We start from the raw sequence: 27,364 nt of genomic DNA on the forward strand, positions 1-27,364 counted from the left end.
ACCCTCATCACCTAAGTCCTTGACTATTACAATAGTTTTCTCATTCATCTGCCTTTCTCATATCTATTCCATCCTCTTAGTCTAATCTACCTGATATTCCACTGCCAAAGTAATTTTTCTAAAGCATAAATTTGGCTCTGTCACCCCATTTAGTCAACTCTATGAATCTCTGTTACCTCCAACATTGAAACTATGGCAGTAGCAGAAATGATACAACCACCATCTTATATTTTATTTGTTTAACATATCATAATTTTCAATATTCATCTTCATTATCTTATTTTGTCTTCCATCTACTTACTCTGTGTTGTAGTCAGCATATTTAGCAACACCTACATTTTACTAATGAAGAAACATAATCTCAATAGGGTTCAGTGATTTGTCTAAAGCCATGCTATAAGTCAGTAGAGTCAGAAACTGAACTCAGGATTTTTACCTCCAAGACCAGCACTCTTGTATATAGTTATTGAACAGGAACAGTGTTTCTGCTCTCAAGTAGCTCAGAATCTTAAAATAGCTTACAAAATTTGACTACTTTTGCACAAATGGTTATAGCTTCTACAAAATGAAACTAAATATACATTTTGAAGCAGCCTTTAATTGTTTAAGACTTTCCCTCTGCTTTTTAGGTATTTATAATTAATTGTTCTCATGATTTCTATTCAGATGATAATATTAGCTAGTCAATAGATCTGTGAAATTGCAACCTGAAAGTACCTTTTCATTTGTAAGAAGTGTTTTGGTGGCATTCCTTTTTTTTCTTCTTAATTTGGACAACATCATAACTTTGTAGAGAAGTAGAATTTGCCCTCTATCTTCCCTGTGTAACAGTTAAATTAGTTTCTCTACTAAAAGTATTATATTTTATGAGGTTTATTAAAGATTATTAGAAGTCAAGGATACAAAATAATAAGCCACGTGCCTAGGGCACAATTAGCCCATTCACAGCCTACTTACAACATGGTGCAATCTCTGAGTAGAGGAGGAGGGCTCTTGAGAGGCAGAGAGCCCTTTAAATAATAAATTGTGATCTCATCCAGGTAGAGACTAAGGTGAGATTATAGGGAATTCTGGGAAGTACCAAGGACTTCTGGGGATTGAAGTCTGGGGTTCAAATATCCATTTATACACCTGTTAGGACATGTTGTTGGAACTAAAGAGGTTTTGTTGAAGGATAACCAGTAAATGCTGAAAATAATAGTCCCTCTTGTTATAGGCAGGAAGGATACCCTTTTGGGTTTGGGAAGGATGCCTTTTGCAAGCATGCAATGACTCCAAACTTAGCTTAAAAACAAAAAGAGATTTATTAATTTAGAAAGTAATGTTGAGAGTGGCCAGGAGGATAGCAAGGTAGAACAGCAAGGTGGGGAGCAGTCCCCTGGGAGGACAGCATGAAAGGAAAGGCTGTTCCTCCATGGAGACAGCATGGATGGAGAGGCTGTCCCCCAGAGGATATCAGTTCTGGGGTTTATATACTCTTTAGATACTATGTCCTGGTGTGGACATGACCAGAGTGAGTGTTAGTCCCTCAGGCATTTGGTGGGGTGAGGTGGTCATCTGACTGGGGTCTGCCTGAAGGCATAAAGATTCATTTCTTTGTCCACCTTAAATCTAGAAGACAAAAGAGGGTAAACATCTGAGGATCCTGGGTGGGGTCATTGGGTGTTTCTAGGTTAAGAGTCACCAGGATGCAAGGGCAAAGGAGTTTTCCCTGATAATAGTTGGCCTGGGTTTCTGGGGGTACAGTGCCCATGTCACCTCTCATTTGTCACATTTAAGGGAAGACCTTTTGACTTAACTGGAGACACCAAGGAGAGCAATGAGGGGCAATGGCAGGGGGGTAACAATAGAAAAGTACTAGGGATGTATCTGCCCCAAACCTGGGTTACCTATTAAACCCAACAAAAGTTAGCCTGTTGATTCCCTCTGTCCTGGGGATGGGGCTGATACTTCTAAAGTTTGAAGGAATTTCTATCAAACTTTCCTGTACCTCTCTCACTTTAAGATCAGATTGATCATTTCATAATGAACCTGAAGAGGGAAGGGAAGGAATTCAAAGAAAGATATTTCTAAGAAACTAAAGGCAATGACAGGAGGGTAATGTTTGATGATCTTTCTAGAAGTTGCTCCCAGAATTTGACATTTTTTAATACCAAGTCCTAAGGAGTATTCCTGGATCCCTTTTTGCTTAGTGTTTAAAGGTGACTCGTTTTGTTTGTTTTTATTGTAAGGAGTCTCACTAGTGCCCCTAATTCTAGGATACATAGTTACATAATTAATATTATAACTTTTAATTTAAAAATTAAACATGTGCTTTTAATGAATGCAAATATTTTTGTTTCTAATCTCATCACTATCTAAAACACATTTATTTGTAATATTTTAGATTAAAAAGAAAGCAAAGAAAGCCTTGGTTGAATCTGACACTGAAGAAGAAAACTACAAAGTGCCGGAGTACAAAACAGTAATCAGTTTCTATTCAAAAGACCAGTTGAATATTACATTATCAAAATGTGGCCTTGTAATGCTGAATAATTTAGGAAAGGTAAGAAATTAATTTGAGTTTCAATAATGGAGTCTTCCTTTAAATTTGACCCAGTGCTAATCTTGATGATGTGATTCAACAAATTGTCTATTATGTTATGTTTCCCTATCATATCAGTTAAGGTGGTACAGTGGTTAGGGTTCCAGGTCTGAAATTCAGCAAATTAATCTTCCTGAATTCAAATCTAGCTGCAGACACATATTATCTGAGTGACCCTAGGCATGTCACTTAACCTTGTTTGCCTCTGTTTCCTCATCTTTTAAGTGAGTTGGAGAAGGAAATGGCAAACCATTTTAGTATCTTTGTCAAGAATACCCTAAATGGAGTTATGAAGAGTCATATACAACTGAAATGACTAAAGGACAAATTTTATTTATCATTTGTAGTACTTCTTTCTTCTGTTTTTATTGTTTGGTTTTAAATGTTTTCATTATTAGGCATTTACAGAAGCTGCTACTCAGACTTCAGATATCTTCACAAAGGATCAAGCACCATTTCTGATTTTCAATTGTCTTGGAATTACCATCACTGTGTCAATGAGCGATTCCTTTCGGGTTCTTGATGTACCTGAGGCAAAAACGTTTGAATTAAAAAATGAAGAGAGCTTAAGTATGGATTATATCAGAAGTAATGATGGTGATCAATTTAGTGCCATGACCAGCCTAAGCAGCAAACTTTTTTTCATTCAGCTCAGTAAGTTTCATATCTTTAAAAGAACAAGGTTAAATCAGTTAAATATTTCCTACTCTTAATATAGCACATTACAAATTATTAGCAAATAATAGACTAAATTACAAATTAGTCTATTATTTGCTACAGTATCCCACATTTGACCTAAATTGATATTTTTTAGTGATTTTAGTGATAGTTCACTAAAATGCTAAATTTTATGCTTAAATTGTATTCATATGACTTACTTTTTAGTCATACCTTCACCACATTGACTTGTAAAGTTTTTTTGTGAAAGTATCTTTGTATTGTATCAGATAGACCATGGATTTCATCATTCACTGATAGTTATTCAGCTTTTTCTAAGTTAAATTAAAAAAAAATGCTCCTCACCCCTTTTTGAGAAAATAAAAAAACTCCTGTTAACAAACCTGAATTTTCAAGCAAAACAAATTCTTAAAGTGATAGAATTTTAAACTTCATATTATATCTGACCCAGTATTCTCTTGTGTTGGGTTTTTGACTTTGTTTTGTTCTGGTTTTTTTTTTGGCTTTTCCGTATACAGTATGTTAGCTCTCCCAGTTTTCTGTCATGTGAAAATTTAAAAAGTTTGCCAAAAAGAACTTCATCATTTTATCAGTAAGGTTTGGGACTAGCACAGGGAAGTCCTGAATGAGGAAACTCCTTCTGCCAGTTTGGATTGGCCCCTTCTCTGCAACTTATAGTCATGAGAATTTCCTAGAATACTGAGAGTTTAAGTGATTTAGTCAGGATCACATAGTCAGTATGTTCCAAAGATAGAATTTGAACTCCTATTTTATTGGTTCTGAAGAGATTCTTTACATTATGTCATTTTTGCCTCTCAGCTCAGTATTCCAGAAATATAATAACAAATGAAATATTCCATTCCCTAGGGGATTCCATTTCAAAAGAAGAGACAATAAGGGCATATAAAGAATAAAAAATAAAGAGAATTAAGGCAAATACAAATTAGTGAAATACTGGATATTTGGGGAACAGAGGTACTAGCAGGGAGCGAATCAGAAAAAAAAAACTTCATATAGAAGATGATACTTAACAAGAATCTTGAAGAAAGAAATTCTATGAGGCAGAGTGAGAATTGAGTGCATTATAAATATGAAGAATAGCCAATAAAAAGGCACGGAAATTTGAGATGGATTATTGTATGTGAGAAACAGATAGAAGCCCAGTTTGGCTGGATCACTGAGTGCAGTAAGAGGAGTAAAAGGGCTTATTATTTGTTAAACTCTTTTCACTGATGATTTGGTCAGTATGGGATCAGGGAGAATAATTCTCCCTCCTCTGTCATTTCTTCACCTGGTCTTACTGCTCTCTGTTAGACTCACAAGGATATTTCCTACTCAAGGTGCTTCCAAAGTTTCACTGCCTTATACCCAAATCCCTTTTCTGATATACAGAGACCAAGAGTTGTAGCTGGTTATATTTGTTTTGTAAATCTGATTTATTCAGTGTCTTGACATACTCCATTCCTTCCAAATTAAGGCCTTGTTCACACCTAATTTATATTTTTGATTGGTTCTGCAGTTCAGTAAAAGAAATTCTCAGCTGATAAGGGTATCCAGGAATAGAACATCTTGTTAATTATATTACTTGAAAGCTGTGAGATACTCCTTACAATGCTAAATTGTTGAAATATCTTATGCCATTTTATTTGCACATTTTAATGGTAATATATAATTCTAAATGACAAATACTCTTGTTTCTTAATTATTAACATAATAAAAATTGAAATAAATAATCTTACTGAAATTTATTAGCCTATTCTTTGGGTCTCTCATTTATGAAATATGTATATTTTTTATTTAGCACCTGATAACCATTCAACTACTGATAAGATTCCCTTAACAAAAGGAGGTCGACGTCTTTACACTGTTAGACATAGAGAATCTGGTGTTGAAAGATCTATTGTTTGCCAAATTGATACAGTTGAAGGGAGTAAGAAGGTTACAGTCCGATCACCAGTGCAGGTATTATATGATTTGACTTTTTTTTTTTAAATTACATTTATATTCATATACAAATTTCATGTAAAATATTTTTCAGCACTATATTTTATGTGCATGATGTACTTTATCCTGGTAGTCACCTTTAGAAAAACGTTTTTTAAAGGTTGCTTTATTGTTTGGGGGTAGTTTTCTGTCTATTTTATGGATAAGCTTTTTTTTATCAGTTTCTAGGTAATAACATAATATTTGTCATTTATATTCATGGTAGAATAATTTAATGCTATTTATCTCAGTTGCTTTAAATTTTTTAAAATTAGAATACTTGAATTTGAGTTACTGGTAAAGTCTACTCCCAGACCTTCACATATGTATTATCTGTTTTTTGAGAGTACTATTGAGAGCATCTTTTTATTCCCAAATTAACTTTTTCCACTGAACTTATTTTAGGTTGTTAATGGTATGTACTTGGAGAATAACGTTCAGTTTTTATATTAGATTGTTTGGTGTGTGACTAACAAAGTAGTTTACTGATTAAATCATATATTACTCAAAGGAAAAAATTCAAAATCTCATTTTGAATTGTACATGCCCCTGCGTTTACTAGCATTTATATTAGATAAGTGAGTTTACATAGCAGCTATAGTTAGCCACCGTTGCACACTTTTTAAACTAATGTACAACCTGAAGGAGTTGTTTAGTGTTTTCTCCCTTTTCTGGCTGTTCTTCCCCTCTTGTATTTTCTCCTTGCCAAAATACATATTGATTTCTGTCCTAAGCAGGCAACTAAGTTAGAGTTTGGGTGTTTTCTTTTTTTGTACCTCTGCTTCCTTGTTAGAGGCAATATCTTTTTTCTTCATAACACAGCAGAGATAGGAGGTCAAGTTTAGTCATGTAATATTTCATATTAAAAACAGAATAATAAATGATATAGAAAAGTAGCATCAAACTCAAATAGAAACAGATCCTTGTTGGCTGCATATTGACTTAAAATCACAAATTAACATTCTACTCTCTTGTATTTTTCTTTAGTTTATTAAACATTTCCCAATTACTTTTTAATTATTTAATCTGCACTGGGGAGTTTAGTAGGCTTCCAGGTGCTGGTGTTTGGCAAATATGAGGTAGAACATTAACGATGAAAAATATTATGAAGATTTTACTTGTTTTAAGAACTTTTGAGGTTATTAAGATTAAGTTACTAATTTGAAGCCAGGCAATAATTTTGTATATTCATTTTATTCCTAAATATGGAAATATTTTCCCAAAGCCTTTTAAGCATGAATAGCAAAGGTCCAACATCCTCTGTTGGAGTATAAGTTTAGAGAAATCAGCTTACTCTTGTTGTTTCTGTCCTATCATGTTACAATAATAAATCATGGTTTTGTAGCTATCATCCTTACAGTGACTTAACAGCATTTGTTTTTAATTATTTTGATTATGTAGATGCGAAATCATTTCTCAATTCCATTAAATATTTATGAAGGTGACATATTGTTGGGAACTGCTTTGCCAGAAAATGAGTTCAACATACAATTGACATCTTATCGGTAAATATAAAATTGTAACCTGTTTCACTTCATAAATTTTTAGTATTACTTGTGTCTCGCTGTGAAGAAATTACTGAACTAAAGAACAGACTTAATTATGTTAATATTGCTTTCAAATTAGGTGTTTAAAACCTGTATTAAATAATTATAGATTATAGAAAAGTTGATTATCACTCTTTTGATCTTAGATCCTAAAGATATCCCTGAGTTTTAAATAGAACCCACTATGAATTTATCCTGTGGAATGAAGCAAAGGTACCATGCTATTAATTGTTATGAAAGACTTTCAGTTTTTAATAGTTTTGGCAATTAGGCTAGTAGAAACACTAGAACTCTTTTGTTGTTTGTGCCTCAGATTCTTATTAGTATATTCTACTCCTCATAGCATGGCAAATGCAGGAAACTTTTACATAAAAACAGAAATTGAATGATATTCTGGTATAGGCCCAAGTTTTTAAATTATTCATATTTATATAAATATTAGGGACAACTAGGTAGCACAGTGGATAGAACACTGGGTCTGGGTCAGGAATATGTATCTTTTTGAGTTCAATCTGGCTTCAGACACTTCCTAGCTGAGTGACCCTGGGCAAGTCACTTAACCCTATTTTCCTCAGTTTTCCTCATCTGTTAAATAAACTGGAGAAAGAAATGTCAAACCAACTCCAGTATTCTTTGCCAAGAAAATCCCAAATGACATCACAAAGAATTAGAGACAGCTGAAAAACAACTGAATATAATATAAATATCTAATAAATTATGCTTATCAGATAGCATTAATAAAGCACTATAAGGTTTGCAGAGTTTTTACTGATTTCTCATTTGGTCTACCCCAATAATACATAAGGTACATGCAATTATTATCTTCATTTTATAGATGAGGAAACTGAGATTGTTACATTCATATATTATGTATCTTGCCCAGGGTAACACAGCTAGTAAGCAATCAAGGAATTATTTGAAATATGGATGTGGACTATAGCAAAGTATTAGATCTATGAGATAACTATGCGTGTGATATTATTTAAGATGTATGAATCATAGTATAGTTTTTATAAATCACTTTATCAAAAATAATTCTTGGATTGTGTATACATATGTACTTATACACATACATCTCAAGTGTTAAAACCCCAAACTTAAAATACCTAAATTTTTATGTACAGTGATATAGTATTTCTACTCCTGAAAAGTTTTATAGAAATTTTTTTAATTCTCCCCAATCTGTCACATATAATTTTGGCATCTGGAAATTTAATTTGTAATCAATATTTTGGAAACATATCCATTATGTAAAGAAAAATATACATATAATTCTCTTTAATCCTTAATATTTAAATTGCTAAGAGTTGTTGAATTGCAGAATATATTAGATTTCATGGTATAGTTATATTTTAATATTTAGCATTTGTTATTATTAGTAACAGTCAAGTGTATTCAACATAGACATTTTGACATTACATCAAGTAGAGATTAATATCTAAATAAGGATGGAAGTATACCATAATAATGAATAATTATTTTTAGTTTTGCATTTTTGAGCTTCCTGTCTTATAGGAAAGATATAGCCTCTGCAAACAGGAATCACTGTCTTCTCTTCAGTTTGTGAGCCTTTATAGCTGGGAAGATGGTGATGCACTTAACAGTATTAAGGAAAGCCTTATTCAGAATAAATACCACATTTATAAAATAAATAGAAATCATTATTATTGTAATAATACACATTATACATAAATATGATTATAAAATCTAAAGAATTTAAGAATGACTGCTAATTTCTGGGTATATTTGTTGTTCATGATTGGGCTGTATTAATATAAGGAAAATTATTCTACTCCCCATATTAATTTATGATTTTACAGTGTATAAATTGAACTACCAAAGGAATATTTTATGAAATGAAACAGGATAACAACAAAATTAATTTGGGAAAAGTAAAAGTCATAAATCTTAAGGGAATTAAAAGGGGGAAAAAAAAGAAAGTAAGAATAGCACCTGGAAGATCTCAAATAATTTTTTTGTTAAGGAAGTAACCATCATAAAATGGTAGTGCACTTGTGTAAAAAATTGGAAAATATCTCATTGGAACACTGATAAGTAAATGTCAGAATCAAAAATTGAATTCAATAACTCAGTGTTTGCTTACTGAAATTATATAAATGATGAATACTACTGGAAATTTTTGGTAGAAATCAGATTTAGGCCAACATGACATATCATATACATCGTAATTTCAAAATAGATATTTAGAATGTTATAAGAAATAATTACATATTCACAAATGCAATAGTATGTATATATTATCCACATTCATGCACATATATTTAAGTATTTATATATATGTATGTGTTTGTATGTTACATATTAAGGAGAATGTTAAAAAGCAGAAGCAATTAAAAATAAAATAGATCATTACAATTCTATAAAATTGAATAGTTTATATATGAATAAAATGAATGCAATTATGGTAAGAAGGAGGGAGGAGACTAGTAATGTGAAATATTATGTGTAGTGTAGTACTACACTTGGTTGATATGTTGATTAAATTTACTCTATAGATAGCCCTCTTAAACCCTCCAGCTCTTTTTATCCTTTTTCAAGGAAGATCTCTTTGGAAAGGTGGGGAGAGTAGAATATGTCTAGAAATGTTGTAAACATGAAAGGTATCCCTCAAATACACACATATGTGTATAATAAGCTAATATGAGAGTATAGAATGAAAAATTTGCAAGGAACATTTTCTTTTGAGAGATCCAAGTTAATTTTAATTATTAAATGGAATTATAATCTTCATTCACATTCATGTAATACTTTACAGAAATAGCAGGATTCCATATTCTGACTTGACTAAAACTGTTTATAATTAGCCAATACATTTTTTGTTTTTTTTTCTCCATCAGAAAGTTTCATTTCCTTAATACTTTTATGTACTGACATTTTAAAGAACTTAAATATGATTATCCCTTACTTTAGAAGTGAAACCTTCTTAATTTATAAATTTGATGATTGTTTTTCCTGGTGTTGTATTTTTATACATAACATCCAGTGATTAAGGACTTGTACTACTAAAAATCTTATGACTTTTTACATTGAAGTATGCATATTTGTCTTTTAAGTAGGCCTAGATAGTTTCCTCACTTATTCTTTGCTTTCAGTAAGTTTTGTGAACTAAATAGATTTTATCTGTAAACTTCAAGTTAATTATAAATTTCTTCAACAAAAACTTTTTTATGATCAAAATTTGGATTACAGCATGATCTTTGCATGGAAACCACATATAGAAAGTATACCTGTCTAAAAAAGAGCTTTTTTTGTTTTACTTATCCAAACCATGATTAAAACAATATGGTCTTCCATACAAAATAATTGTAATCTATCTATTGCATTTAGTTACTATCTAATTAAGCATATACATTTTTTGAGTAACTTTCCAGATTGTTACATCTAGACACATTATAATATGATTAATTATAACTCCTAATAAATAGAATAACTCCATGGGAAGTTTTTTAAAAAGCATAGTAAAATAAAGTAATTAATTATGTTATTCCAAAGCTATATATATATATTAGCTTGCTTTTAAAGAACCATTTCAAAGTCATTACAAGTTACATTTTTTCCAATAGATCAATCCTTTTTTTGAGACCTGAAGTTGAAGAATATCAATCATGTGATGCAATCAGCTTCGAAGAAATTATAAAACATGAAGGGTTTCTTTTAGAAAAGCAATGTCAACCGTCACACTCTACAAAGAAATCATTTATCATTAATATGGTACCCGAAAAAGATCAATTGACATCACTGTCGGTGTATTCAGAAGACGGATGGGATTTACCATATGTAATTCATCTATGGCCTCCTGTTCTTCTCCGCAATTTTCTTCCTTATAAAATTGCTTATTATATAGAGGTATTTAAAAAATACTTTGTATCTTTAATTTATTCATTGACACTTGATAAAAAGTAGGAAAGAAAAAAATTAAGAATAATACCATTCTGATTTAAATTGTAGCACTAGAAAAGAATATGTAGGGTAATAGAAAAAAATGCAAAAAGTTTTAAAATGAGAAAATACTGGTGTACCAGTACCAGTCGAATAGAAATGTTTTCAAAATGTCACCTATGAAACATATTACTGTCCTAATATATCAATGTCTGGGATGGTGGCTAGAGATTTTTTCTTTGAGTCAGGAAGCCCTGAGTTTAAGTCTCATGTATTAGACACATACTGATTTTGGGGTTCTTGGTAAGTCACTCACCTTCTAATGGATTTCAGACAAGCAACTCTCTGAAATTATAAATTACAGAGAAGATGCTACTCTGCACTGCTAAAGAAAATTCTTCTCAGGACCTTCCTATACTGATGAAATTATTAGTCAAAAAATTAAAAATAACAAAATTAGTTTTCAGTACCTGCCACAAAAAAATTTGGAGTAGTACTAAAAAGAAAAAAAAAGCAAAGCTAAGGAAATCTATAAAGTACTTATTTCAAAAGAAAGGAAAACTTATATTATTAATTCTTTTATTTTAAATAATGAACTTTTTTTCTAAAATATCTTTTAAAAGCTAGCAGAAGGGGGCAGCTGGGTAGCTCAGTGGATTGAGAGCTAGCCCTAGAGACGGGAGGTCCTAGGTTCAAATTTGGCCTCAGACACTTCCCAGCTGTGTGACCCTGGGCAAGTCACTTGACCACCATTGCCTAGCCCTTACTACTCTTCTGCCTTGGAGCCAATACACAGTATTGACTCCAAGACGGAAGGTAAGGGTTTAAAAAAAAAAAAGCTAGCAGAAACTGCATTTCTTTTGGCCTAGTGCAATATGAGGATGGTAGGTCCTTATGACATTACTTAATGAAATTGATATTTTGGGGAAATTTTACTCCATTCTTAAGACAACTTCTCCCAAGGAAAAAAATGACTTGTATATCATATTATTAGTTATTTTACTGAAAGTGTAAAAGTATTTTTCTATTGATTTTTTTGAAACTGTAGCTGTAAGTACATCCTAGGTCTCTTTTTCCTATTCTCAATTTACCCTTTTCCTTTTACCTCCTTTCTTATTTCCTTTTTATATCTCTTTAATATTTTTCTGTTTTCCAATTTACCCCCTTTTCAACTTTTATTTACATGGCAGTTGTGAGCATTAGTGGTAGAAGGCAACTACCTGATTCATTTGCCATCAAGTTTATTCAATCCATCCTGACTCCCACACATAACTCTAGCCAGTTTTTACTCTACTATTCTAGGAATAATTTCTCGTTGCTTTCTGTGTCTCTGAATCTAAACATTCATTCTGTAATAATAAGATGTTCTATAGACACTTATAGAAATAGGCTTATCTGTTAAATTTTCTGATCAAGATAGCTGTACCAATATGGATTTTCTAATATTGTTTTTCATCATTTATGTGCATCATAATTTTAATTGTTTATCATGAACATGGGGATAGTCTTAAATATAAGTAGACTTTTTATGTTATTCAGAAGTAATACTTTTTTCTTTTTTCTATTACAGGGAAATGAACTTAGAGTTTTCACCCTAGAGGAGGGTTCTTCAGCCCAGATCTGTACTGCAGAATTGGATAAAACTAGACTACATTTAAAGTTAATTAATTATCTTGACCAGGATTGGAAAAGTGAATATCAAATAAGGTCTAATCAACACGACATCAGTTTTATTAGTTTCAGATGTGTCACTGAGATAGAGAAGACAGAATTAGTTATTGCCATTCACTTGACTTATAATACTGGTCAGGCAATTGTAGCATTTCACAGCCCTTATTGGATGGTGAATAAAACTGGTCGGATGCTACAATACAAAGCAGATGGGATTCATCGTAAGCATCCTCCGGATTACAAAAAGCCAGTACTCTTTTCTTTCCAGCCTAAACACTTTTTTAATAATAACAAGGTATTTAATTTTAGACTTTCTATCTCTCCTTTGCTGCCCTTCAGAATTCTGAATTAATTCCTTGCTTGTCAAATGATAGTAATAGCACCTACCTCATTAATCTTCTTATGAGTATCAAATGAGTTTATAATAACCTTCATTTATACACTTGTATATGTGTGTGTATACACTTGTATATGTTTGTGTATGTACGTACACACACATATACAAGTGAATTGTTGCAGCAATTCTTGATACTGTTAAGCTTCCATTTTTAAAAACTAGCAATATTTATTAAATTATTTCAGACTTTAAAATTATTAATGTTTATGTTTAGTTGAAAATAGAGGAGTTAATGAAATATTTTTTGATATTTTTCACAAGTGCCATTAATGAAGAATTATAAAAAATATTTTAGTCCTCTGACTTTAGCAATATATTTATATTTTTTCCATTCTTTCTTAGGTTCAGCTTATGGTGACTGATAGTGAATTGTCAGACCAGTTCTCAATTGATACTGTAGGCAGTCATGGAGCGATTAAATGTAAAGGCACAATAATGGATTATCAAGTGAGTCAATGTGATGATTTCAATTATTTTATTAATGCTTAAGAATACCATATGAGCTCATAAAAATAATGAAATGTGTTTCATTTTTCTTTTTTTTTTTAGGTTGGTGTAACCATAGACCTGAGCAGTTTTAATCTTACCAGAATTGTAACTTTCACTCCTTTTTATATAATAAAAAACAAAAGTAAATACCATGTAAGAGTATCAGAAGAGGGAAATGAAAAATGGATCTCTCTTGATTTGGAGGAGGTAGGTAGATGAACTTCAAATTTACCTCTTTTTATTCTACTGTGTTAAATGGGTACCAGTAACAACCAAGTGAGAATTTTTTCTTTCTACAAAGTAGTTCTTTTCTCAGAATACTATGGGCATGTATAAAGTGAGAGAAAAATATTCTTTGTTTACTACTTTGCTAAGTTTGAAACATTGAAATAAAGCATAGATTATGACATAAAAGGTTTAGTGATATAGTAAAGAATATCATTGTACCTATATATGCTGATCTGAACCATGAATAATTAACCTAGGAATGAGTGGTTTTTTAATTTTATCATGATAGATAATATCAAATGTCAAAATAAATTGAAAAAATTTTAGGTTATTTTTATAGTCCTTTAAGATGTACAAAGTGGTTTCTTCATAGCAAAAGTTACTGCAAAGATCATTAATCTTATTTTACAGATGAGGAAAATTGCTTCATAAGAGGTTACATAACTAGCTCATTCTCATACAACTATTAGTTGGTGTCTGAACCTAGTTTTAAATTTGTTTTCTTGACTCTCTACCCACTAAAAAACAGTTTGTCCCTCATATGAAATAAGATACTGAGTATAATTATAACAACTCAAGCTTGTTTCACTAAACCACTGACTTGAAAAATGGGAAATTGAATTAATATAAAGACTTTTAACCATTTTATTTTATGTCTCTATAATAAAATATGAGGACAACAAAAGTGTCTAAACAATATCAATTGGCCAGCATTTAATCTCCTTGCTAATTAATTATTTTAAAAAATCGTTGTTAAGCTCTTACTCTGAGTCAACTCTGGTAGAAAAAGAGAAAGAATGGGGTAAATTCTGCTCTCCAAGCATACCATGCGGGGAAGTGGTATATGAACTGAATTTTGAAGAAAGCTAGAAATTTTATGAGATAGAAGTGAGGAAGGAAGTCTGTTTTAAACATTGTAGATAGCTTGTGGAAAGGTAGCAAGAGAATGAATGAATTAAATTGTTTTTTAAGTGCCTGCTATGTACAAGAATTGAGCTAAATACTAGGGTAACAAATAGAAAAGTAAAAGTTCCTGCTCTCATGGAGCGCCTGCCCCCTTGCAGTGAATCAATATACACAGAAATTTTCAGCTGTAAGTCATATTGAAAAGCCTAATCATTCTTTGATATTAGTGGCAAGGCAGTAAAATACCTTTTTTTAGTGTTGTTTTAATGAATATAAGCCCTATCAGAAAAGCATGGCAGTTGAAGACAACACTCGGTGTATAATTCCATTTTCAAGATCTTATACAAGAATTCTCAGCTGACCAGCAGGCAAAAGATATTTGAGTGGCAGTACTATTAGATAACAATAATAGTGAACCATTTTTTGGAATAAAGGGATCTCAGGCTGCCTAAGGAAGGGCAAACTACTTTTGCCAGAAAGAGAGCAAGTTCAAGTTCTTTGTTGATCAGAAGTAGGATGGGGTCTTTTGATGACCACTGCATTTCCATCATGAATGAAAGTGAAAGACCCAGTCTCTTTTTCCCCTCTCAAATCTGTCTTATTGGTGATGGTGATAGTAAAATGTCACTAATTAGATTTTATCTCTAAATCTATATGTAAAGCAATGATATTGGTATTGGAAGTTAAGAAGATGGAGTAGGGAGTTTAACTATACACAACAAACTGAAAAAAACAATGCCAGAGACAAAATAATTGTAGAAGCTTTTAAGATTGAATTGAAAAATTGTTTTTAATGAAAAAATCTTAATACTTTTACAAAAATAAAGACAGCTGAAAAAGCATTGACCATTACCGATTCATATGCTTACACTAAGGATATAACTTTGATAAAAAGCAGGAGAAAGAAAGGGGAGGGCTTTCAAAGATGATTTTCTAAAGCACAGCACATTATGTTGTACAACTTATTGAGAGGGAAATAGAATATTAAGCTTCTTTGAGTTTATTTAATTCCTAAAAATTGACTCACTAATCCAAAAGTTAAAGGCTTTCCTCAAAAAGGATGTTTTTAATTACATCAACATTCTGAAAGACAAGTCTTTAGATGTTACTGTTTTCTGTTATTTGGTGAGAATTATCATGGGATGAGGTATAAAACTTATGTACTCACACTAGTGCATTCACTAGGGTCAAAGAACAATGTCCTTTATAAAATACAATCCAAAGGATTATCATATTAGTGATGAGATTCTTTAGATGCTTCTTTTTGCAGGTCATGTTGTAGTGATTACTTTCTGAACCAGATTGCTGCCAGTTCTCTCCCTCATTAACAGCAGTCATATGAGAGAGATTATTTTAACCATCTATCCTGGAAAATCCTGATGGAAAAACAATGCTTGTTGCCCAGAATCTGATTTACAGCTAGATATACAGATGAATGATGAGCTTGGCCCAGAAGAAGAAGCCAATTTACTAGATAACATGTGGAAAATTGCACAGCATTTTTATGATTCTTTGGTACTTACTTTTTAGCCCTTCTCCCTTTACTATGTCCTTGGAACCACAGACAATAGATAAATGAACCTGGATTTTATTTGAGAATTTTTTTCGGTCTTTATTGCCTGAGGTAAAAGGCACAAGCCTGCTATGCATTCTCATAGTCCAGGCTTCTAAATATGTACACCTTATATCACATACATTGTCACATATCATTTTTTTTTTCCTCCTGGAGCATCAATCTCCACTCACAGTATAAATTCTTTTGTGTGCATTAACCCTTTCTTCTTCCTTGTTCCCCATGCGATAATCACAGGTCTGACTCTTTTCTCCCCAGAGATCTTGCTTTAATTATTATTTGTCAGGATGCATTGTCTTAAGTATATCTAGTTGACAATAAATCTCCATTCTCAGGGTAGTGACTTCATTGTATCTGTGTACATCATTCCCTTGGTTCATCTTTAGTTTAATTCATTCAACCTTGTTTTACCATCTTGGAACAATAGTGTTCATATATAGACCTATTTCTGTTCTTGGTGTTACAGGTTCTTTTTTCTGTCGTCTCCAAACAGTCATTTCTATTTTATGTGTTGCTTCTTTGTCCAGATGTTTGTGTGGCTCAGTTTTTGTTTTGAGATAGACCTATCATTTTCTTCCCTCTCCCCAAACCCATGCTGCAGGAGAGACTGAGATTCAGGACTTTATTCACATTTCCAAGTCATAAAAGTCCATCTCTTTAATGCCAACTTCTCACTGATTATGTATAGCCATGAACATAGAGCATGATCTTCCAAAAATAGGAATTACAAGTGACCCAAAAAACAGTGGAAAGACTATTGTTAAAAGTAAGCTACAATTTCTGACTTGTGTAGAAGATGTATAAATGACTTGTGTGAAAGTCTTCTACCTAGAATAAATGACATCAGATGAATGATTTCCTAAAGCAGAGCACATTTTGTTATACAACTTAATGAGAGGTATAGAGAATATTAAGCCCAATCGAGTTTATTTAATTTTTAAAATTAAAAAGTAGGCTTTTTAATTTTTAAAATCACTAGTACAAAGAACTTTCTTTTAGATGTATATTCATTTGTGACTGCTGTTCTCCACCTTCACCCTCAGCAGGCTCTTTTTGAGCGTAGGACTTTTTATTGTTTTACTTTTATTGTTGTTTTTTATTATTATTATTTTATTGTCTCTTCCCTCAGAAACTTATGCAGTATCTGGAACTTGGATAGAATTTACTGAGTGCCTATTGAATTAAGCTGAATTGATATCCTAAGGATATTGAAGATATTTTAAAAATAATTGCAAGATAGATTCACAGTGGAGGAAGAATGTAGGCTGGACTGTCTTTGAAAATTTGAAAAGTTTTGTTGACAAATCTTTCCATGAAAGGAAAGACATATCTTTTCTTATATTACCATTTTAATGGCGCTGCTATCTGGCTATATGATGTAGAATTCAGTTTCCTCCACACAATTAAAAATGAAGATCAGGCTGAAGGCATTGGGAAACATTTGGTGGTTGTAAGCACAATGCTACATATAACCAATTAGGAGTTCTGTAGAAGAAAAGGAGCAAGTATGATAGAAGTAGAAAATGGGCTGTTAGTATAGAAAGGATGAAAGATGACCGCAATAAAGGCCTTTTGTATTCTGGGTGGACTTTCTGTGCCAAAATTTTTGAGAGTCTGTGTATAAGTTGCATAGGATCATCAGATATGGATGAATTATGATATGCATCACTGAAGGGAGTTCATTTTAAATAATTTATTTTTTCCCACTTGCATGTAAAAATAACTTTTAACGTGTAGTCTTTTAAAATTTTGAGTTCCAAATTCATTCCCTCTTTCTTACCCCTCCCTGAGATGGTAAGCAGTTTGACATGGGTTATACATGTGCATGCATGCAAAACATATTTCCATATTAGTTATGTTTTAAAAGAAAGCACATATTGAAGAAAATAAAGTGAAAAGTAGCATACTTCAATTTGCATTAGACTCCCAACAGTTATTTCTGTGAAGTTGGATAGCATTTTTTGCCATGAGCATTTAGAATTGTCTTGGTCCATTTGTATTACTAAAAATAGCTAAGACAATTATAGTTGCTTATACTTTGGTAATATTCTCCTAGTTCTGCTCTTTTCATTTTATATTAGTTCATTTAAGTTTTTCCAAAATTAACCTACTTATTATTCCATTACAATCATATATGATAACTTTATTACCCAGTCCTCAGTTGATGGGCTTCCTCTCAATTTCCAATTCTTTGCCACCACCACAACAATTGCTATAAATATTTTTGTACAAACAGGTCATTTTCTCTTTTTTAAAAAAACTCTTTGGGATATAGACCTAGTAGTGTTATTGCAGAATTAAAATGTATTCACAGTTTTATAGCTCTTTAAGCATAGTTCCAAATTGCTCTCTAGAATGATTGGATCAGTTCATAACTCCACCAATAGGTGTCCCAAATTTTCTCAAATTACCTCCAATATTTGTCATCTTCCTTTTCTGTCATATTAGTCTATTAGCCAATCTTACATGTGCTTAGACTTCTTTTAACTTGTATTTCTCTAATAAGTAGTGATTTAGAGTATTTTATCATATGACCATAGCTTTGATTTCTTTATCTGAAAACTCCCCTTTCACCATTTATAAATTGGGTAGTGATTTATATTCTTATAAATTTGACTCCATTCTCTCTGTATTTGAAAAATGAGGCCTTTAAGAGAGAAACTCGTAAAAAATTTCCCCCAGTTTTCTGCTTTCCTTTTCATCATGACTTTTGCTAATCTTTTATATTTAATGTGATTAAAACTATCCATTTTATATTCCGTAATGCTCTCTTTTTCTCATTTGGTCATGAATTCTTCCCTAATTCATAGATCTGACAAGGTAATATTCCATGTTCTCCTTATTTGTTTATGGTATCACCCTTTATGTCTAAATCATTTATCTATTTTTACCTTATTTTGTTTATGATGTGAAATTTTGGTCTATAGCTAGTTTATACCAAACTACTTTTCAGTTTGGGGAGCAATCTTTGTCAAATAATGAATTCTTGTCCCAAAAGCTAAGATCTCTAGGTTTATCAAATGGTCTATCTTTGGTAATTCTCTACTGTATATTATGTACTAAATCTATTCCACTATCTACCACTCTCAGTCAACAATAGACTGTTCTGATTATTACTGCTTTATAAAACAGTTTGAGATCTGGTATATGTAGGACACCTTCCTTGACATTTTTTCATTGATGTTCTTGATCTTTTGTTCTTCCAGATGAATCTTGTTAATTTTTCTAACTGTATAAAATTATTTTTAGGTAGTTTGATTGGTATGGCACTGAATAAGTAAATTAATTTTGGTAGAATTGTCATCTTTATTATTGTTGTTTTACCTAACCATGAGTAGTTAATATTTATTCAGATGTTTAGATCTGACTTTATTTGTATGAGAAATGTTTTGTAATGATTTTCATATAGTTTCTGGGTTTGTTTTGTCAGGCAGACACCCAAATATCTTATGTTGTCTACAATTATTTTAAATGAAACTTCTCTAGTTGCTGGACTTTTTTGGTGATGAATAGAAATGCTAGTGAATTATGTAGGTTTATTTTATATAGAGCAACTTTGCTAAAGTTGTTAATTATTTCATCTGGTTTTTAGTTGATAGTTTTATTTCCTTTGCTTATTCTAATTTTTTCAATTTCTTATTTCTAGTACAAAACTAAAGAATTTCTAGTACAATACTAAAAAACAGTGGTGACAATGGGCTTTAACAAAACCCTTTTCATATTGTGAAGGCTTTGTAATGCTCGCTGATGATTTTAGAAAAAAACTACTTATCATTTATTCCTGTGCTTTCTAATATTTTTACTAGGAATGAGTGTTGTATTTTGTCAAAAGCTTTTTCTACATCTATTGAGGTAACCATATGACTTTGTTGGTTTTATTATTGATATGGTCAGTTATACTGATAGTTTTCCTAATATTGATCCAGCTCTACCATTACCTGGTATAAATTTCACCTGCTCATAGTATATAGTCTTTGTGATATATTGGTGTATTGGCCTTAGTAGTATTTTATTTAAAATTTTTGCATTACTATTCATTATTGAAATTGGTATAATCAAATTAACCCATGGTTTATCTATGTTGTTATTATTAAAACCAACTCCTGTCTTTACTCTGCAGTCTTGACCCCACCTCTATTTGTAGGTTTTTTCCCCCTTAATCCTTAACTTCTGTCTTAGAAACAATATTGTGGATTTGTTCCAAATAAAAGAATGGAAAGGGTTAGGCAATTGCTATTAAGTGACTTGCCCAGGGTCACAATGCTAGGAAGTGTTTGAGTCCATATTTGAACCTAGGACCTCCCATCTCTAGGCCTCATTCTCAATCTACTGAGCCACCTAACTGCCCCCATTTGTAGAATTAACAAAAATGATTTAGGGCTTATTTTAATTGGCAGGTGTAGCATGCTTATAGAAAGTAATTAGTGGTTATTTTATACATCTACACAGAAATGTATGTACATATACATATATTTGTATATACATATACACACACATCTATATATATGTGTCAATATTTAATTTTTTTTTTTTAGTGTATCCCATTTTGGCCTGAAAGTTCTTCTAATAAACTGCTGATTCAAGTTGAAAACAGTGAAGAGCCTCCCAAAAAGATATATTTGAACAAGCAAGAAAATTGCATTTTACTGCATCTAGGCAACAAAGTAAGTGACTCTTAAAAATTATTAGAGAAAGTACTGAATGGCACTCTAACTTTGGAATAAAAATAATAGTATATATATTAATGTTTAAAATGTTTTCCTCTCTGTAAAAATGAAACATATTCTATTATCTTCAATTTTTAAAAATCTCTTCTTAATTCTTTAAAGGCTAGCTTGAGTGAGACCTTTTCACTCAACTGCAACTATTCTCTCCAATTGGCAATTATAATTGTCTTTGAATAAGGATTTATATTTCTTAATCACATCACTATAATTAATTGACAAAGTTAATTCTTGTTTACTGTTTAAAATTATGAATGAGTCAAGTTATTCTTGGCACATTATATATCTTAGTGTGTGTTTTATTGTTCTAGTTTTTAAAAGGCCCTTTTTCATATTCCGTTTGTGCCAAATATGTAAGAATCTCCTCTGCTCTCCCAGCCCAGTAAATTATAGCTTAAATGGAACTTTATACTTTTTTTTTACCTGTATTCATGTCAAAATGCTCTTTCACAAAACCATTTCATAGTAAAGGCTGCTTTCCCAGCCCAGGCCCATCTGCCCCTTTTTGCTTCCTATAGGAACTACTTATCATTCTGGCCACTTAGGAAGGAATTTTATGAATTAGAGATCTATCTGTAGATCCACCAGGCTCCCTGATACATATCCCTGCTCTTATTTCTGGCTTAGTTGAAAAGCCTTATGACTGCAAACTCATTCCCTTTATTCTTCCTCTCCTCCAAATTCCTATGTCCATTCCTAACAGAATTTCTCTATCTTATATACATTCTGTATATTTCTATGACACAATTTTTTATTTGTTACATAACTTATTAACCCATACTTTAATACTAACAGAGTGCATATTAATCAAGTTAAGGTCACTTTTCAGTGTTTGACAATATGCCTGGGCCTTCCCAACATATTCTATATTTATGCTTAGGCTTACTCCTCACATGTTACTAGATATGTCCCAGGGGCCTGATCAGGTCCTTCTTTTCTCTCTGTATTTTTTCCTCCTTTTCTCTCTCCATCGCTCTCAGGTTCCATTCTCTTCTCTATGCAAAAGATTCTTAGACATGTTTATCCAGCCTAAGTCTCCCTAAGACATTACAGAAGTAAAGCCACTCAATGCAACAATTAGAACAAGGGAATTATTTGAGTTTAAAGAGTTTTAAAATATTTGTTAAAGTGGCTTGTTCAGTTTTTTCTATCCATTTCTATTCCTATGAATGAGGTTCATATGACCAAATGAAATTCTTAGGGGATGTTTTTTAGAGCTAAGAGAAGATACAAGAGAATGGTTCACTCATTCAGCAAATACTTATAAGTTCCTACTCTCTGTCAGGCTCTGTGGTGAGCACTAGGGATGGGAAAATAGGCAAATGATAGTCCCTACCCTGAAGGAGATCACATTATAGAGGTGGAGACAACGAGTAAACAAACATTTACAATTTATATATGGGAAAAATAGGAAGTAATTAAGAGAGGGCATTAGAATTAAGAGGAGTTGAGAAAGGCATCTTTGTAGAAGATGGGATTTTGTTTGAAACTTGAAGAAAGCTAAGGAAGTCAGTTGTTTGAGATGAGGAAGGAGAATGTTCTGGGAATTATGGACAGTGAGAGAAGATGCTCACAGCTGAGAAATGAAGTGTCTTTTCATGGAATAGCAAGGAGAGCAATGTCACTGCATCAGAGTGCATGTTGGGGAGGGGGAGTGAATTGTAAGAAGACTGGAAAGGGGTCATGGTAGAGGAATCCTACTTTGTGAAGGATTTTGGATCCATTAGAGTTTGTTGCATGGGTTGGGGTGAGGGAGTTGACATGGTTGAATTTATGTGTTAGGAAAATCCCATTGGTCACTGAATGGAGGATGGACTGGAGTGTGGAGAGAGCAAGCTGACCTGCCAGCAGACTATTGCATTAGTTCAGGCATGAGGTGATGAGGGCCTGTACCAAAGTGGTGGCAGTGTCAAAGGAGAAAGGTGGATATATTGTAACTCTACTGGATATCAATTTTGAGATGTCTAAAAAGCAGGTGGAGATTTGAGATTGGAGTTCAAAGAGAAATCAGGACAGAATACGTAGATTTGAAAATTGTCTCCTTATCATTCCCTGTTTCTTTTGAAACTACCTCCATCATTTAGTCACCCAGGTTCACAATCTAATAGTTATCTTACACTTCACTCTCCCTCACTATCATATATAATCAGTTGCCACGTTTTGCCATTTTGTACTCACCTGATCACCTTCCCTAGTTCTGGCTCTCATTACCTCTCTCCTGGATTATTGCCGTGACTTTGTAATTAGTATTTATTTAGATCCTGGCTCTCCCTTCTCCAATATATTCTCTTTATTGCTTCCAAATTGATATTGTAAAAGCTTAGGTTTGACTATCTTATTCAGTGCAATCAGAAGATCCAGGGAATTGGACTGAAATTTAGGAGAGCTGTGTTCTAGCCCTAATTTTGCATTCATCTTAATTATCTATGTTCTCCGTGACTTAGCTTTAATGTGCTTTAGGTTATCATGTAGAAATGTAGTTATTGATTTGTATTACAGACACACACACCCATACATGAAGTCTCTTCTCCATTCTGTTAAAGACAAGAACAATGGAAGAGACATTAAATAACTGTTTTAGGATCTCTTCTTTTTATAAAAAGAATCATTGAAAACAGAATCATAGAAATTAGAATGCACCTGTCACCTAGCTCTCAACTCTCTTTTATAAATCATTATACCTAAGCATGATTTAGAGTCATATAGAATCATGGGCACCAACTGACTCAGTGGATAGAGCACTGGACCTTGAATCAAAAAGATCTGAGTTTAAATACAGCTTTAGATACTAACCATAAGGCCTTAGGCAAATCACTTAACTTCTGTTTCCCTTAATCCATTGGAGAAGGAAGTGGCAGACTACTCCAGATCTCTTGTCAAGAGATGCTCCGTGGAGTCATAATCAGCTAAAACTGAAAAACCACATAGGAAAGAACCTTTAAAAATCAAACTTTCTTCCATTTTATAGACCTGTACTAGAAATATTCAGAGACTTTTAGCTTTTTTGAGTAAAAGTTTGATGGTTTTTCAAAGTACTTTCTAATTTATTTTTTATTTGAGTTATTTTAAAAGTCCCTAGAAATAATAAGTTACTACTGCTTTTCTAAATTTCTCTTGTCTCTATTTTTCCCTTAGTGTTCCATCCTTTGAATTATTTTCACCAATTTGGAGTTTATTATTCCAGTTTATTTTTCAAACTTATTATTTAATATTCTAAATTATTAGAACATTAACAATTTGTGTTAGACAGTGAAAGGCACTGAGAATACATAAGCAGAATGAAAATAGACCCTACTTTTAAAGGAAATTCCATTCTATTGTGGGAGAACAGCCTGTATTCCCATGGCTGTCTTCATGCTGACATACTCTTGTGCTATGATTTCCAACCTTGTTCTCAAGTTGCTGCCTTCAGATCTGGGTTTCTGATTAGTGAAAATTTACCATATGTAGCTTTTATGTTGACACACAACTCCACAAATTTCTTTATGTCTTGCAGTTTCCCAGACTCTGTCTACCATGCCTCACTTTCCTGTTGTAGCCATGAGGACAGTCATTACCTAAACTATGCTTTGAAGGAATTTGGGAGTTTTAATGGGGAGGTGAGGAGAGAGAGAATGTAACAGACATTAAGGTTTACATATAGAAAGAGGCTGAGATTTATAATTTTTGAAGAATTACTAATAGACTAGTTTAACTAGAATTGAATAATATAATATGAAATAAGATCAAGAATATTCACTAAATATCCCGGGTCTTTTTTTTGGGGGGGGGGTTAACTCTTTTCTAAACTATACATCTGCTTACCAACCTAAATTTTATTAATCCAAATATAAAACAACATTTATCCTCATTCAATTTTGCCTCATTAAATTTGCCCCTACATCCTAGGATATTGATATATTTTTGAATCTCAATTTTTGTCATTCAGCATCTTAGCTTTATTTATTTTGAGAATTCAATGTTTCCCATCCTTGATTTTTTTCCCCAAGTAATTTTGTTAATTTTTAAAAATTATAGGACTAAGCACAGAGCCCAGTGTCAATCCCTAATGGGATTCAGTCATTTGAGTTCTGAATTCATCTGTCATCTACTACTGTCTAGGAAATATTTTTCTAATCTTTTCAACTAAAATTAGTGAGAGACTGCCAGATGCTTTGTTAAAATCTAGGCAAACTATTTCTACAAAATGTTACTGATATACCAACCTAATAACCTTGTCAATAAGGGAACAAAGATTAGTAATAGAATACAAAATAAGTATAACAGCAGTGTGATATGGTTCAGTCTGGCTTCTAACCTTATAAATAGACTGCGACTCTCTCAAAGTTACTAATGAGTTTTCAATTGCCAAATCTAGTGACTGTTTTTTAGTTCTTCTCCTTTCTGATCTCTCCAGCCATTGTCACAGTTGATCACTCACTCATCTAGGTTGCTTTCTCTTTAGATTTTCATGATACTACTCTCATGACTTTCCTCCTATGAATTTGACCACTTCTACAGTCTTTTTCCCTGAATTTTCAAAAATGCCACACAACTGTGCATGTCTTGATCCCTTTTCTCTATCTTACTATTTCATCCAATCTCATGGTTTTAATAATTAGCTCAATGAAGATGACTCCTAGATTTCTATATTTAGCTCTTATCTCTTTTCTGAGCTCCAGTGCCACATCTCCAATTGCTTGTTGGATATTTCAAATTATATGCACTCATCTACCCCAGATTCAACATGCTCTAAACAGAAGAAAATGTTTTTGAGTTCTTCTGAACTTTGCACCACCAACTTCCCAGTCACCGAGGTTTATAACTTAAGTGTCATCCTTGACTCCTCATTCTCAACACATATATCTAATCATTTGTAAAATCTTGTCATTTTTATCTTTACGATATCTCTTGTATATTTCCCCTTCTCCCCACCCAAGTCCCTTCCTAATTGAAATCCTCTTCACCTTCTACCTGGGTTATTACAATAGCATTATTGCTCTCTCTCTCTCTATTCCATGAGTCACCAAAGATATTTTCTATTCTATTCTTTCTTGCAGGAATTTAAACAACATTGATTCCTATGCTCAATCCCAAATTTCTTATTCCTCCCTACTCCCTACCCCATGTAGTACTCAATTCCCTTTTTATCTCAGCTTCAACCAGATTTTTTTTCTTATTTAGATTTTCCAACATAGCATCAAAATTAAGTTTCCTTGTATATAGGCTTAATTAGACAAATTAGAGTATATTCTTTATGTATCATGCTGTTTAAAATGTCTCATTGAAAACTTTTCTGTGTCCAACTGGTTTCTGAGGTTCCCTATTACTTTCACAATATTAATTCTTTTTTCCTCATGACCCTTTGGCATACTAATGTGTTTTAATACTAAAATCTCTTATATGCCAACCTAGTCCTTTTCTATAATAGCACTGTTTAATTTTAAATTATGTTTTAGCATACATATCCCATTATTAGTTTGCATCTATAGTAAATTAAAATATTTAGAATTATTACAAATTAACCATGATTAAATTAATATTTCCCATTGCTATAGTAAGCATATTTAAGCCTAAGTTTAGTATTTATCCTCATTTTTCCTCATAACATTTCACATTTATTTGTATTTTCAGCCTATTAATAGAATGAGCTTCTCATCTTTCTTTTTCTTTAGGGTTACTCAGAAGATTTATTTAATTTTATTTTTTACAATCCATCAACTAGCATTTGTTTTAATTTTTTAATTTTTTGTTTTCTTTTTTCCAAATTACATATTAAAACTTTTTTTTGCATTTGTTTTCTAACATTTTGAGTTCCTATTTCTCTCCCTTCCTTCTTCTCCCTAAGATATTAAGCAATTTGATATTGGTTACATGTGTGCTTATATAAAACATTTCCATATTTGTCATGTTTTGGAAGAAGACAAAAAATGAAGAAAATAAAGTGAAAAATAGTATGTTTCAGCTTGCATTCAGACTCCATCAGTTTTTTTTTCCTCTGGAGGCAGATGTCACTTTTTCATCATGAGTCTTTTGGGATTGTCTTGGATCATTATATTGCTCAGAATAGCTAAGTCATAGCTCTTCATCATATAATATTGCTAATGCTGTGTACAGTTCATTCCTGGTTTTGCTCACTTCACTCTGCATCAATTCACACAAGTCTAGGTTTCTCTACAGTTCTCCAGCTCACCATTTCTTATAGCACAATATTATTCCATTACAGCCATATACTTCAACTTGTTCACCAATTCCCAATTGATAGATATTCCCTCAATTTTCAGTTTCTTGCCACTAGAAAAAGAGCTGATTTTTGTAGAAATAGGTCCTTCTCACTTTTTTGATTTCTTTGGATATGAACCTAATGGTGGTGTTCTTCTTAAAGGTTATTTGGCATCTTCTAGTTCTTTTTATAATTTAAGGTTTGACTCTAGAGACCTGAACACATTTTTATATAATGTTATCCTTTTTCTAATTTTTCTCCTACCTTTGTTTTCATTTATCTCTATTAATGATATGCATTCTATTTTACCGAGGTGATCATTTTCCTTACTTCAAGAAAGATGAAAACAAATAGGTTTGAGAAATTGGTCCCTGCCATTTATATCATCTTTTTGAAGCAATAGAAATCTCTTATTTCTTTGTTTTGCTCTTAAAATGACTAAAACCACCTTTTTTTGTGATGTCCCAAAATCTGCTGGGTTT

At 32.2% G+C, this 27,364-nt stretch overlaps 1 protein-coding gene across 6 annotated transcripts in view; it reads left to right on the forward strand.

Annotated features, from left to right (window-relative positions):
* Positions 1-27,364, forward strand: part of VPS13A (vacuolar protein sorting 13 homolog A) — a 317,263-nt gene that overhangs the window by 199,757 nt on the left and 90,142 nt on the right. For all 6 annotated transcript variants that reach the window (XM_007499009.3, XM_056803980.1, XM_056803981.1 and 3 more), the window contains exons 43-51: positions 2,387-2,545; positions 2,983-3,238; positions 5,064-5,224; positions 6,647-6,750; positions 10,377-10,659; positions 12,263-12,658; positions 13,103-13,207; positions 13,310-13,456; positions 20,492-20,620. In XM_007499009.3, the coding sequence (XP_007499071.2) occupies positions 2,387-2,545; positions 2,983-3,238; positions 5,064-5,224; positions 6,647-6,750; positions 10,377-10,659; positions 12,263-12,658; positions 13,103-13,207; positions 13,310-13,456; positions 20,492-20,620 (1,740 nt within the window). The remainder of the gene's footprint in view (positions 1-2,386; positions 2,546-2,982; positions 3,239-5,063; positions 5,225-6,646; positions 6,751-10,376; positions 10,660-12,262; positions 12,659-13,102; positions 13,208-13,309; positions 13,457-20,491; positions 20,621-27,364) is intronic.

This window comes from Monodelphis domestica, chromosome 7, assembly GCF_027887165.1.
Source record: "Monodelphis domestica isolate mMonDom1 chromosome 7, mMonDom1.pri, whole genome shotgun sequence".
NCBI lineage: Eukaryota > Metazoa > Chordata > Mammalia > Didelphimorphia > Didelphidae > Monodelphis > Monodelphis domestica.